The sequence below is a fragment of the Rhinopithecus bieti genome, unplaced genomic scaffold (assembly GCF_001698545.2).
Source record: "Rhinopithecus bieti isolate Rb0 unplaced genomic scaffold, ASM169854v2 scaffold_18353, whole genome shotgun sequence".
Lineage (NCBI taxonomy): Eukaryota > Metazoa > Chordata > Mammalia > Primates > Cercopithecidae > Rhinopithecus > Rhinopithecus bieti.
The window spans coordinates 242,736-257,733 of record NW_016809465.1 but is presented as its reverse complement, the minus strand read 5'-3'; the positions used below and the strand labels follow the sequence as shown (position 1 = coordinate 257,733).

At 37.9% G+C, this 14,998-nt stretch overlaps 1 protein-coding gene across 1 annotated transcript in view; it reads right to left on the bottom strand.

Annotated features, from left to right (window-relative positions):
- Positions 1-5,524: 5,524 nt before the first annotated feature.
- The window catches only part of TMEM212 (transmembrane protein 212), a 10,807-nt gene continuing 1,333 nt past the window's right edge, over positions 5,525-14,998 (bottom strand). Inside the window, exons 2-3 of the mRNA XM_017889476.1 lie at positions 7,346-7,405; positions 5,525-5,843 (exon numbers count right to left, since the gene is read on the bottom strand). Coding sequence (XP_017744965.1) covers positions 5,704-5,843; positions 7,346-7,405 — 200 coding nt within the window. The 3' untranslated portion in view covers positions 5,525-5,703. The remainder of the gene's footprint in view (positions 5,844-7,345; positions 7,406-14,998) is intronic.

Here is a 14,998-nt window from a genome sequence, read left to right as displayed (position 1 = left end):
GTGTGTCTTTATAGTAGCATGATTTACAATCCTTTGGGTATATACCCAGTAGTGGGATCACTGGGTCAAATGGTATTTCTAGTTCTAGATCCTTGAGGAATCACCACACTGTCTTCCACAATGGTTGAACTAATTTACACTCCCACCAACAGTGTAAAAGCATTCATATTTCTCCACATCCTCCCCAGCATCTGTTGTTTCCTGACTTTGTAATGATTGCCATTCTAACTGGTGTGAGATGGTATCTCATTGTGGTTTTGATTTGCATTTCTCTGATGACCAGTGATGATGAACATTTTTTCATGTGTCTGTTGGCTGCATAAATGTCTTCTTTTGAGAAATATCCATTCACATCCCTTGCCCACTTTTTGATGGTGTTTATGTTTTTTTCTTGTAAATTTGTTTAAGTTCTTTGTAGATTCTGGATATTAGCCCTTTGTCAGATGGGTAGATTGAAAAAATTTTCTCCCATTCTGTAGGTTTCCTGTTCACTCTGATGTTAGTTTCTTTTGCCATGCAGAAGCTCTTTAGTTTAATTAGATCCCATTTGTCTATTTTGGCTTTTGTTGCCATTGTTTTTGGTGTTTTACTTATGAAGTCTTTGCCCATGCCTACATCCTGAATGGTATTGCCTAGGTTTTCTTCTAGGGTTTTTATGGTTTTATGTCTTACATTTAAGTCTTTAATCCATCTTGAGTTAATTTTTGTATAAGGTGTAAGGAAGGGATCCAGTTTCAGCTTTCTACATATGGCTAGCCAGTTTTCCCAGAACCATTTATCAAATAGGGAATCCTTTCCGCATTTCTTGTTTTTGTCAGGTTTGTCAAAGATCAGATGGTTGTAGATGTGTGGTGTTATTTCTGAGGCCTCTCTTCTGTTGCATTGGTCTATATATCTGTTTTGGTACCAGCACCATGTTTTGGTTACTATAGCCTTGAGTATAGTTTGAAGTCAGGTAGCGTGATGCCTCCAGCTTTGTTCTTTTTGCTTAGGATTGTCTTGGCAATGCGGGCTCTTTTTTGGTTCCATATGAACTTTAGTTTTTTCCAATTCTGTGAAGAAAGTCATTGGTAGCTTGATGGGGATGGCATTGAATCTATAAATTACCTTGGGCAGTACCTCCATACTGTTTTCAATAAGGGCTATGCCAATTTATATTCCCACCAATGGTGCACAAGGATTCCCTTTTCTCTGCATCCTCACCAACACTTGTTATCTCCTACCCTGTTGATAATAGTCATTTTAACAGGTGTGAAGTGATATTGCATTGTGGTTTTGATTTGCATTTCCCTAATAATTGGTAATGTTAAAGAGCTTCTCAACACCTTTTCATGTACCTGTTGGCCACCTGTATGTCTTCTTTGGAAAAATGTGTATGCAGGTCATTTGCCCATTTTAATATCAGATTATTTATTTCTTGCTATTGAGTTGTATGAGTTCCTTATATATTTTGGATATTAACCCCTGTGTATATGGTTTGAAAATGTTTTCTCCCATTCTGTAAGCTGCTTTTTCATTTTGTTGAATGTTTTATTTGCTGTGCAGAAGCTTTTTAGTTTGATGTAGTCCCACTGTTTATTTCTGCTTTGGTAGTGTGTGCTGTTCATGTCATATCCAAAAAAAGCATTGCTAAGACAAATGTCATGGAGCTTTATCCCTATGTTTTCTTTCAGTAGTTTTACAGCTTTAGGTCTTACATTTAAGTCTTTAATCCATTTTAAGTTAATTTCTGTGACTGGCCTAAGATCGGGGTCCAAGTTCATTCTTTTGCATGTAGATATCCAATTTTCCTAATACCATTTATTACAAAGGCTATCATTTCCTCATTGTGCATTCCTGACACCCTTGTCAAATATTACTTGATTGCATATGTCTGAGTTTTTGTTTTATGTAAAACATTTTTATTTTATCATGGAACTCTTTTGGGCATGGAACTCTTTTCCATTAGCATAGGGGTAGCTTCAGTTAGTATTCTATAGCAAGGCAATAAATGTCCCATCAAGTGGAAATTCTCAAGTTCAGTTTTGTTATTGAAAATACTCACAGTCTTTTGCCATCAGCCCCAATGAGTGCTCCACACAAAGGGATATGCAGTGAGTAATTCATCTGGACTAGCACTCCAGCTACTACCCTACGCTTTGTGGGCTTAGGTGATTTTACTAGTTCCCATTTAGCATGTTTAACTAACATTTCCTAAAAGAGCAGATTTACATGCATAGTGCTAGAAAGGGGAAACATCCCAGTCAGATGCAGTATCCGTTTTAACAAGACATTTAGGTAAAGGAGTTCAACTACCTTACATAAAGCTTGTTTAAACATCTTAAATTTTATAATCATATTAATCTATATGCTTTTATGTTCTGGTCCCAGGCCTTTTCTACCCCCATACCATTTTACCTTTCATGGTGAAAAAGGGTTTGTGTTGCCAGCAGGGAGTTGCATCTGTAAGACATATGAGGGACAGCAAATTTGATAAGGCTTCTTCAACAGTCCTGTGATTCTGTGGGAGGGGCACCCATGTAAAAGGGGTCCACTTAGCCCCCAAATTTACCATGACCTGGCTAATGGGTGTACTTGCTGGGAGGATATCCCAGTCATCATAAAGCCAGTCCAATGTGGCTTGCATACGAAGCATATTAACTGCTTCATCTGGGGTGGATCACTTGGTATTTTATAGGGAGAGTTGGGCAGTCCTCTTCTCAGGGCAAGCAGCCCTTACAGTGTCACTTATCCAGTTTACTAGGCTGATTGTTCTCTTAGAAATAACCTCCTATACATTTGGATTACATGTACTTATTAGTGATTAGTAGTGAGCTGTGAGTCTTGCATGAACCCAAACAAGCTCTTAAATTCTGTGGCATTTAAATTTAAGAATTTTGTCCTTAAAGCGGTTATTTTTACAATTCAGTATAGCAAAGATTTTTTAAGAAGTCGATGATACCAATCTATGAAATGGAACAATTCCCTTATATTATACATTCTGCTTTTTAATGGTTACTTGGTTTTACCCTTCCCCCATAATGACTGTTTTTTTTTTTTTTTTTTTTTTTTTTTTTTTTTTTTTTTGGTAATCACAGGGCTCAGAGTTAACTTTTGTTGCCCTGACCTAATTGTTCCTTTTGTTAAGTTTTATTTGTATAATTTTTACTTCATTTTAAAGCAATCATTAAATGATTTTTAACTAGAGGAACAAACTATTTTCCTTTTTTTAAGCAAAATCAACATCTTTGTGTTTTATAAACTTTACCAAAAACATATTTTATGCTCTCATTATTTTAACTTTTAATAATCCAAATTTCCAGTGAAAATAAAAACCAAGGGTCTAACATGACTTTAAGATTTTAAATTACTGGAGAGAGTTTTGAGATTAAATTTACCAGATTAATTTTATCACAGATTACCAAGGTTATGGGAATTAAATGACATCTGAGCTAACTTCAACCAGTCCAACTGGCACTTTTATTCTGCATACCGATTATATCNTTGTGTTTTATAAACTTTACCAAAACATATTTTATGCTCTCATTATTTTAACTTTTAATAATCCAAATTTCCAGTGAAAATAAAACCAAGGGTCTAACATGACTTTAAGATTTTAAATTACTGGAGAGAGTTTTGAGATTAAATTTACCAGATTAATTTTATCACAGATTACCAAGGTTATGGGAATTAAATGACATCTGAGCTAACTTCAACCAGTCCAACTGGCACTTTTATTCTGCATACCGATTATATCTATATCTTTATATGTGTCATGGGGAAGTGATATTTCACTACCAAACTCCATGAAAGAGTTCTAATCAAGTAACTTTTAAAAAGCCACTTGATTACTACTGTATCCTATATGCTGTTGATATCCAGGTCTGGCACACAATAGGTACTCAGTAATTTTTTTAAATTAATAAATGAAAATGACTGGCTAATTTTTTTGTGTGTTTTTAGTAGAGATGGGGTTTCACCATGTTTGCCAGGCTGGTTTTGAACTCCTGACCTCAAGTGACCCACCTGTATCAGCCTCCCAAAGTAGTAGGATTATAGGCATGGACTACCATGCCCAGCCCCAAAGGATATTTTATTTGCTTGTTTAAAAAACAATTCCCTTTCCTACTTTAGATAATCAATAGAAGTTACAGGAGCCAACAAAAGGTGAAGGAGAGAGCTATTATCCAAGACCTTTTCAAAAGAAAGAGTTGAATTTTGAGATGTCAATCTGAAGGATGTCAAAGAGAAAGATCATAGAATTTAAAAATTAAAAACTTCTTGCATTAAAAATAAGTCAATATTTGTAATAAAATCTTGTTTTAACTAATTAATTTTGTATTAGTGTATTTTTAATATTAAAGACCCATCTCTAGAAAGTTTCTTCTTAATCATAGCCAACTGAATTATACAACCCCTTTTTTAAAAAAAAATTCTTTTTACTAAATTTATTATGACTTACATAGACCTTTCACAACATGCTTAGACTTTCTGTTTTGTCCTAAATATCCCTCTTTCTTGAACAACAAGGCCATTTTATTTTAGGACAAAAATTCATATATGGGTTTATTTCTGAGCTCTATGTCCTGTTTCATTGGTCTATTGTGTTTTTATGCTAGTACCATACTGTTTTGATTGCTACAGCTTTGTAATATAGTCTAAAATCAAACTGATGTCTCCAGCTTTATTCTTTCTCAAGATTGCTTTGGCTATGTGTGGTCTTTTGTAGATCTATGCACATTTAGGATTATGTGTTCTATTTCTGTGAAACATGCCATTGAACTTTTCATAGGAATTGCCCTGAGTCTATAGATTACTTTGGGTAGAATGGACATTTTAACAACATTAATTCTCCTGATTTATGATTATAGGATACCTTTTTATTTAGTTGTGTGTTCAATTTCTTTCATTAGTATTTTATAGTTTTTAGTATACAGATCTTTCACATTCTTGCTTAAATTTATCTTAAATATTTTATTCTTTTTGATGCTGCTGTAAATAGGATTGTTTGTTGTTAATGTATAGAAACACAGCTGGTTTTTGTATGTTGAACTTGCATCCTGCAGCTTTACTGAATGTATCAGTTCTAACATTTTTTTAATGGAATCATTAGGGTATCTATATATAAGGTCATGTCATCTGCAAACAGAGTCAATTTTGCTTCTTTCTTTATGATTTGGATTTTTAAAATTTCTTTTTCTTGCCTAATTGCTCTGGCTAGGACTTCCGGTACCAGTTGAATAGAAGTAGTGAGAGTGGGCACCCTTGTCTTGTTCCTACGAATAATTTTCAAAATTTTGGATTGGCATAAAAATTGGCTGGTGCTACCTACAGCCGTAACTTCAGTTATAATGTCAACATATTTCCATTTATTAATTCAAAAACAATTGTTCAGTACCTATTATGTGCTAGACCTGCATATCAAGAGCATATAGGATACAGTGGTAAATAACAGAGAAATATCAACTATTCACATACCAAACTTTCCATTTTAGCATACAGGATGGAACAAGAACCTGCTCCCGCTTTGTTGAAACTTAAGTTTATGTGTCCATTCTGGATAAGTCTTGCAGAAAGTTTGATGAACACTGTCAAGGATGTACAGAGCAGGGTAAAGCTTAGGCACAGGTTGAGGGCTTGAAGTGTCAGGTGGTACTCTTTGTAGTGTGGTGGGTCCACATAGGCTAATGAGAATTTTGCATATGGATAAGGAAAGGTAACTGCTTATCCAAGGTAATTAGTCCCTGCAATCCCTGAAAATGAATAGAAGCAATATGGGCCCAGGAGAGCAGATTCCAAGGCTACTGCAAAATGGAGTGGACATCCCATAATGCTCAGAATCCAAAGGTGAAAGTAGCTTCCCACTGAAAATAAAGCAAAAATAAATTGTTACTGTGGAGACAAAATATTTCAAAACCTTCTTAGCAATATGAACAAACAAACAAAAAAGAGATGCTGGCTATGAATCTCTCCTATTGGAAAATGAGGGAGAAATCGATCATGACCTTCTCTTTATGTTTTCATTTTCCCTTGAATGTGTCCCTTGTATTTTCATTTTCTTTTCTTTTTTTTTCACTTTTTATTTTAAGTACTGGGATACATGTGCAGGATGTGCAGGTGTGTTACATAGGTTAATGTGTGCCACAGAGATTTGTTGCACAGATCAACCTATCACGTAGATATTAAGCCCAGCACCCATTAGCTATTCTTCCTGATGCTCTCCCTCCTGCAGTCCTTCATTTTCAATCTACAACACAGGAGAATAATATATCAGCCAACCGGGACAAAATTTAAATTAGTTCAATTCAACAAACATTTATTTATGTATTTCCCATCACATGGAGGCAACTAGTCTGGGTTGGGAAAAACAAAGATGAGTGAACAAAATCCCTGCTGAAGGTTCTTGCTATTCAGCTACTCAGGATGTGGTCCATCATCCAGTAGCACTGATATCCCCTGGGAGCCTGGCAGACATGCAGAATCTCAGGCCTCACCCAGATCTACTGAATCAGAATCTGCATTTTAACCAGATCTCTAGTTGATTTACACATACATTTAAGTTTGAGAAGCCCTGCATTAGTCATGGCAATAAAATCTATAATCAGATAATGTAGTCTTTCTGTATCATGGGATTATCTGGTTTTATGCAGTTGAAATGCAAGATAGCATAGACTTTTCATCCTTTTTTAGAAGGAGAGGTACCAAGAAGATTGGAAAGAGATCTCAGATTAAGGAGTTGAGAATTAAAAATATATTACTAAAAGCAGAGAAGCCTATAGATCCATTTCTTCAAAATGAAATTTAGGAGCAGTAGCACTGGCTCTGTCCTCCCCAAATACAATAATCATCACAGGAACCTGTAGAAAATATTTGGAGCAGGGATCAGATAAAAATTATTCAGGGCTGGGCGCAGTGGCTAATGCCTGTAATCCCAGCACTTTGGGAGACTGAGGTGGGTGGATCACCTGAGGTCAGGAGTTCAAGACCAGCCTGGCCAACATGGCGAAACCCTGTCTGTACTAGACATACAAAAATTAGCTGGGCATGGTGGTGTGCACCTGTAGTCCCAGCTACTTGGGAGGCTGAGGCAGGAGAATCACTTGAACCTGGGAGGCAAAGGTTGTAGTGAGCCAAGATCATGCCACTGCACTCCAGCCTAGGCGACAGAGTAAAACTCCGTCTCCAAAAAAAAAAAAAAAAAATCATTTAAAACAGAGTTTATTACTGAAATCCATTGTAGTATGGCATCAATTAGACCAAATTCAATTCTAATTGGATATCATTTTTTTTATGTTCCATCCTGAACTTAATAGTGATTTGACTTTCAAAGCCAATCTTCCATCCTACTTGGCATCTGTATATTTACCAGGCACCTCTGGGTCCACTCTCTGTAAGCCAACAGTAGAAGCACACCAGTTGTGATGGCCTGTGACAAGAAAATGCAAAAATAAACATCCACCATAGAAGGTGCCTCTGGAAAGAGTTCAATCTGTCTCACAGTTTGACAACTTCATCATGAACTTGAAGGAACAGCAAATGACTCAGTGGATTGATGACTCTGATATCCTCCACATCCATGGAAAAAAACTGTGATGATGAGGAAAGTAAGCCTTTAGTGTCATAAAGACATGATTCATACAAGCTCATTTTTTGATTCTCTATGTTGCCTTTGCCATCAGAATCAACCCCTCCACTACTGTAAGGTGTCACCATGATAATGGTTTGGCTTTATAACCCTTGCCATAAGTTTTATTTGATTAATTGTCTTTTGTTCACCTTTCATACAAACTGATGAAACTGTAAATGGAAGGAACCAGAATGGAAACTTGTCACAAAACCCTGAAGCGACTTGCTCTTTTGCTATTTGCTTTCTTTTAAGATTCCACAGCCTCAGCCTGCTGGTAGGATGCAAATACACGATCCCCTTTTCTCAAATAACAAAGATTACCATTAGAATGAATGCATGATGTGGCATTTATTGTTCTGGGTACAGTGGTGTCCAGCCTTTCAAAAGAGAGTTTTTCTTTATAGTCTCTGTTGAAGGAAAAAGGCCCAAAGTGTGGAATGAAAATAGTTAAACAAAAGAGGGAATAGTGTCACCAGAATTTAGCAGTAGATAATGGAAAAAAAATATTCCTGGGCTCTTTGATTCAGCAACAGGTCTCATGGAGGAGACCTTTGTGGTCACTGAAACTGGAAATAACTTATTCTTAATCCCGTGTATCATTTGTTCTTGGTTAATGACTCTTTTGAGGTTGAGAGAGAAAGAGGAAGAGATGTGCCTAAAATAAGATATAGAATATGGACAGCTCCAAATATAGTACAAGTTAGCTTTTGACAGAGAAATAAGCATGACTATATGTGCACAATCTACAAAGTTAAGGAGGAAAAAAAAATCAGCATTTTTACCAATATGGTTTTGTGGTATGCTGCTTTTGTAGCAGCTGGATCTGGCATATTTACTGTTTTGAGACTTAGCTTTTTCATTTTCCTGGCATATTTTATTTTGAATGTTGGATTTAGAGAATTTGAGAGACAGGGAAACACACACACACACACACACACACACACACACACACACTTCTCATGTAGCTGAGCCTACAATTCCAGACTTGGCATTGCCATACCATAAAACTCTCAGGGATAAAAACAGAACCATCTGTAGTCAAAAGAGGTTCCTGGCTTGATTGTGCAAGAGGAAAGTTTCCAAGGGACCCTCTGGAGGGTGAGCCGGCATAAATAGTACAAGGAAACAAAAGAATTACTAAGAGCAACTGTAACACTGGTGCTGTGGGGTAAGCCTGGGGCTTTCTCTGCTTTGGGAGGCATGGCCCTCAATTGACACATCACTCCTCTGTAAGACAGAGAAACACTGAAGCCAGATAAGCAAGGGAGACAAGCTCATGCCCCTCTGCTGGTTTAACTCTGAGTAGATAGCTGACATTATCAGATGCTGAGATTCCAGGTTGCCTTAACTACTTTGGCATGAGCTGTTTCTTTCCTTTCAAAAGTTGAAAATATTGCAGAATTTCAGTTGCGTGTTATTTTGTAGCTGCCAGCTTGGATTTTGCTTTGTTTACATAAAACTTTGAAAAAGATCTTTCATGGAGTAGGCTGAGTATGAATGCCTTCAGTAACTTGTTAAATCTACCCTGCAAATGGAAAGGTGGCTCAAGAGGTTAGCGCACCCATCTTTATTGGTGCTCCCCGCCAGACATGGGAGATAAAATAGAGCTATTTTCCCCAAGATGCACAGACTTCCCCTTTTCTTTCTTCCATTTCTTTTGAAAATTACATTTTAGATACAGAGGAGAAAAGAATGAAAAAGGAAGAGATTTGAGGGTAGGCAGGACAAGTCAAGGGGAAGAGAAAATGTGAGAGAGGGAGAGTCTGAAGGGGGAATAGTTGGCTGAAGAGGAGGCCAGGTTGTGAGGAAGGGGAGAATGGAGGCTGTGCCCGGCAGTGAGTGTGGAAAGAAGAGAGGGCCTCCATCCTGCACTCGCCTCCCTCAGCTCTCCTTGACATGCTGCTGCCTTGCTTTCTGGGCACATCCAGGGATATCAGTTGGGTTTTGCAACAATTGCTGCTAACACTTTGATTGCATGATAATTATAAACTCTCCCACTAAATCTTTAAATTGCCTAAGTAGAGGCAATTGCCTAAGTTCCCAGAAGCAGATGAATTGAAGGAATCAGGGAGCCCTCACAATAGAAATAGAAACTTTTAGAAGTATCATATTAATATGGGATAATTTATTCACTTACAAGCATCTGTTATGAGTCTACTGCAAACAAGCAATTTGCTAGGTACTATGCTGATAAAGTAATAATAAATGTTAACATGTTATTGAGTGAGTGTTTAATATATGTTGAACACTTCACACATGCTAACTCATTTAATCCTCACAATGACCTTATCATGTAGCTATCTTCACACTTTTAAAATGAGGCACAGAAAGGCTAAATAAGATGAGCAAGATCCCCAAATAGTAATTGTACAAATAGTAGTTTTGCCTGTCATTGGAATTTACAGTTCGGGTGTAAAAATAATGCACATAAGAGAATGGCTGCAACACTAGGCAAGAAGGATGAATGTTTTCTACATGAGAAGAGCTCAGGGATAACGTATCACTTACAAGGGAAACGTCGATGATGAAGGCACCATGGAGAAATAGGATCTGAAGTCTGTTTAAGGATGGATGTGATTTCAATGGGAGGTGACAGAGGGAGGGCAGCTTAGGCTGTGGGAGCAGCGTGTGCAAAGGTGGGGTAGTGGCTGTCATGCTTAGGGAGCAGTGAGTGAGGAGTCCACACTGAAAGGAGGGTCAGTTCTTGGCAGAGACCAGTAGAAAACGAGGATTGAAAGCCAGGTAATACCAGAGTTAGGAGGACCTCACAATGCAGGCTAGCCTGTCTGAACGTCGTTTAGGGACAATGAAGCAATATGAAAGCTTTTTGAAGGAGCTGTATCCTGACTACTGAAGGGGTTTAGAAAGATGAGCCAGTTGTGTGCACGTGAGATTGGAATAAAGGGAGGCCTAGAAGTCTCTGTAGAACCCTGGTCTTCAGATTTATTTTTGCAGCTCTAGCCACAATAACTAATACATTTCACGTCACAGTTATAAATATTTTTATGATGCATAATGAGGGTTACATATTATTTTGGTCAGATATAAAAAATGTGATGCATTCTAATACTATCTATTCCATTCCATTCCATTCCACTCCACGCCACGCCACACCACGCCACGCCACTCCACTCCACTCCACTGCATTCTATTCTATTCTAGTCTAGTCTAGTCTATGCATTTATTGTAAATGCTGCTAGCTACTCAATAGATTTATTTTATAATTCACTAATGGATAGATTCCCACAGTTTGGCTATCAAAGTTACCTAGGCATAAAATCTGAGTAGTGATGGGAAGTGGTGAGGGGTGGGTGGTATACAGTGAGAAGGAAAAGGAAGGAATGCATAGGGATATGCCTTGTAGGAAAAATTTAAGTTACATGGCAACTGATTGGAGTGGGGCTGGTGTTGCGCTGCTTTAGGGCATTGCTGCCTCCATTGTGGTCCTAGGACCAGCAGCATGGGCATCCTCTAGTAACTTGTTAGACATGCAGACTCTCAGGCCCCACCCCAGACCTGCTGAATTAGAACCTGCGTTTCATCAAGATCTCCTAATGATTTGTATGCATGTTACAGTTTGAGAAGGGCGAGTTTAGAGGAACAGGTTGAGTCAAAATCACTCCAGTGTTTGAAATTGAGTTACCAAGACAATGACAGGGAAGTTGGAGAAGAAAAAAAATGGTTTTGGTGACAAGATGATTAATTTGGTTTTAGACAAACTGGCCTTAAAGCAGCTTTGGATATCTAAGTGGAAAAATGGACCATTGACATAGATTCTTTACTTGATCAAACTTTAGTCAGGTTCCTGAACCTTCTCCTAGGCCCATCTGTGTACTTCCTTGTAAAATCCAGTTTGAGCACAAGAACCCTGCTGAGTCAGTTTAGCAAGAACCCCCCCAGCCTCGATAACTGATCACCCTCTATAACTAGTTAGATTTCTCCTCCTCCCCGATCCCCAAAGTGATGTCTGATCACCCTGGCCTGTCTTCAGCAAGAAAACTGTTAGGTCGGTATAGCCACAATCCCCCTTGTCCCTGATATTTCCTGTTAGTAATTTTCCATCCACTGACTTTCACCCTGCTTCTCAGCTATAAATTCCCATTTGCTCATGCTGTATTTGGACTTGAACTTTGTTCTATATTGATGTCTCTTTTTCCCTATTGCAATAATCCTGAATAAAATTTGCTTTTATTGCTTTAACTAACTGTCCAGCTCTGGTTTTTCTTTGACACTATCAGGCAGTTGGAAGTCATGCAACTGTGGAAGCTGAAACAGACGTGCATGGTCATGTAATCAAGCCCCTTCTCTAACCATCGAGGAAGGGGCAGAACTTCCGTTGAGGAAGACTACAAAACTAAGTCTAGCGTGACCTTTCTCCCAAATTCCCTTCTCTAAGCAGGGCTCTGGGTGCAGCGCTGCACTTGCCATTGGCCAAGTCACTGGGCTCTCCAGTCCTCAGGGCCTGTGTTTAAACTCATTGTACTCCAGTCTTTTCATCAGAACTTGTTCTACAAGCCATGTTTTCTAGAATTAATAGAGCTCATTCCTTAAGGTACTATGATCTCCTCACTGAATACTTTCTAGCAGCTGATGCTTTTAAATAACCTACCTCCAAAATTCTAGGAAAATTGCTTGTCATATAAATGTCAAAATGGAACTAGGGAGTCGGAGGACCAATCTATATGAAGTACTTAGAGAGTCTTGAATGAAAGGCTTTGAAAAAATTCAAAGTACTATATCATATGCAAAAATCTCTCTCTTACAAGTCTCCAAGGAAATATGGAGTCATCTGCAAAAGGAAATGTGGATATGGTTGAAATATACAAATCTCGTCACTGGAGGAAGACATACTTTGGAGGCAAGTTAAGAAGTGATTGGTAAGGAAGGTTGTGGAATGAGTCAGAGACCGTTTGAAGTTCACCCTGATCAGACAGAACCATGATTCAGTAGGAAACTCACTAGGAAAATAAAATAACGTTGGTCCAAATTTAGACATTATTGAAATACTGAGCATTTGTATTACTTACCTTCACATGAGGATTTTTTCCTGCCCTAGTATAATATAAACACCACCCTGACCTTTAGTCCTTGCAACCTAATTGGTATTCAACTGTATAAGAAATTCTGTACCAACGGAATGGAAGGCATGAGATTCATTCACTTATTCAACAATATTTATTGAACAATATTTATTGAACGCATAGTATGTAATTCTCTTTGTTCAAAGTTCTTCACATACGGCAGTAAACATAATAGAAAAAACAATCCCTGCCCTTCTACAATATACATTTGTTAGAGGAGAGGAGAATGCACAAACAATAAATTTTAAAAATTATATAGTATCTTATATACTAATAAGTGTTATGGGAAAAAAATAGAGCAGGGTATCAGAGATTGGGAACACCCATTGGGGTCAGGGAATTACAATTGCAAACAGTGTAACGGGAGCAAACCGTTGTAAAAAAAAGTGATATTTGATAAAGAATTAATCAAGAATTGAAGGAGGCTAGAGAGTGAGCCAAGTTCAGGAAGAGGCTTTAGGCAGAGGTCCTGAGGCAGAAACACATCATGGCATGTTTGAAAACTGCAAGGAGCCAGTGTGATGGGAGAGAAGTGAGCTAAGGGAAGAGTGGTGGGAGATGAAGTCCAGGAAGTTAACAGGATGGAGAACTCAGTAGGTTATGAGGGAATAGGATAGGAAAGTGAGGCGGGTGACACAGGATTAAGAACAAAGGGCTTGAGCACAGAGAAGGCACAAATGAAAGGCATGGTATTAACTAGCACTTGAGGAGGGCTTTAAAATTGCAAAGCTCTTTATTACACAATCTTTGTTTAAACTGTGTTCATTCTCACTGTGCATCTTAGGGTTAGACAGTTTTACATGTGGGCTCTTTTTATCTGTAAAATTCCCCATTTTACAGATAAAGGGAATGAGGAACTGGCTGGCAGAGGGTCCTGCTTTTGACCTCCTACCAAGAACATCAAAGTCAGGACTTGAAAACAGGTCCGCTTCTCTAAATCCTTTATCTCTGACTCCACTTCCTGAGGCTGCCACCTCTGAAATCAAATAGTCAGTCACCAATTAACTATGTGCTGGAGACATATCATATCATTTCTCTGGGCCTAACTGGTAAAAATAGATGTTTGACCTAGAACATGATTACATTCAATCATCTGTAATCTTAATCAAAATCACCAATATTTGTTGAATGTATTATGTTAGAGTCTGCAAGGATAGGCAAAGAGCTGTAACAAAAGAATGTAGGGTTGAACTCTAATCATGATATTGTTAAACTTTGTGAAATTAGACTTTGAAATAGAAAATATCAGAATATGTTTCACATAGAGGGTAAGCACTATTTTGAGAAACTTTTGTTTTACAGGTATATAAACATCTACTATACATATATATGCATAATAGATGTAGATATCTATTTATCTACAGAGAAGAATGTAGATGTATTTATGTACATTCTGGGTCCTCACCTACAATATTTTTCTGACTCTGAGTTACCAAAAAAAATTTTGGAAGCCGCTTCAATAAATGTAACTGCCATCCCTGCATTCCAGTAGAACTTTAACAAATATTTCTTTGAATGAATTATGGTTTCAGGCAGGTGCTGGAGAAAAGAAGGGAAGATCAAGATTGGGATGATAGATACAAAAGAATGTATTGAAAAAGACAAAAAAAAGCTGAGAAAGAGAAACATAACCCTATGCTTTCCTCATTCCATCCACTCTCCCATCATCCCACTGGCCTCCATCTATCTGCACACATTCATCAAACCCCACTAGACCAAGTTCCTTTAAGATGAAGACCTTGTTGGATCCTTCATTGTAACTCAAGGACATAGTGGGCTATCCATAAATATTTATCTAATAAGTAGATTAAAACTTATATTTCCTGAGGACTAGTTTTTAGGTGGTATCCCAGTTAAAGTTTTAACTTTTTAAAGATTTAAGATACTATTTCACACAAGAGTGGCTACATTTTGTTTGTTTGTTTGTTTTGAGACAGAGTCTTGTTCTGTCGCCCAGGCTAGAGTGTAGTGGCATGATCTCGGCTCACTGCAACCTCTGCCTCCTAGGTTCACGTGATTCTCCTGCCTCAGTCTCCTGAGTAGCTGGGATTACAGGTGCGTGCCACCACACCCAGCTAATTTTTGTATTTTTTAGTAGAGAGGGGGTTTCACCATGTTGGTCAGGCTGGTCTCGAACTCCTGACCTCGTGATCTGTGCCCCTCGGCTTCCTAAAGTACTGGGATTACAGGCATGAGCCACCATGCCTGGCCAAGTCGCTACATTTTATTTTATTTTATTTTATTTTATTTTATTTTATTTTATTTTATTTTATTTTATTTTTTTGAGACGGAGTCTCGCTCTGTAACCTAG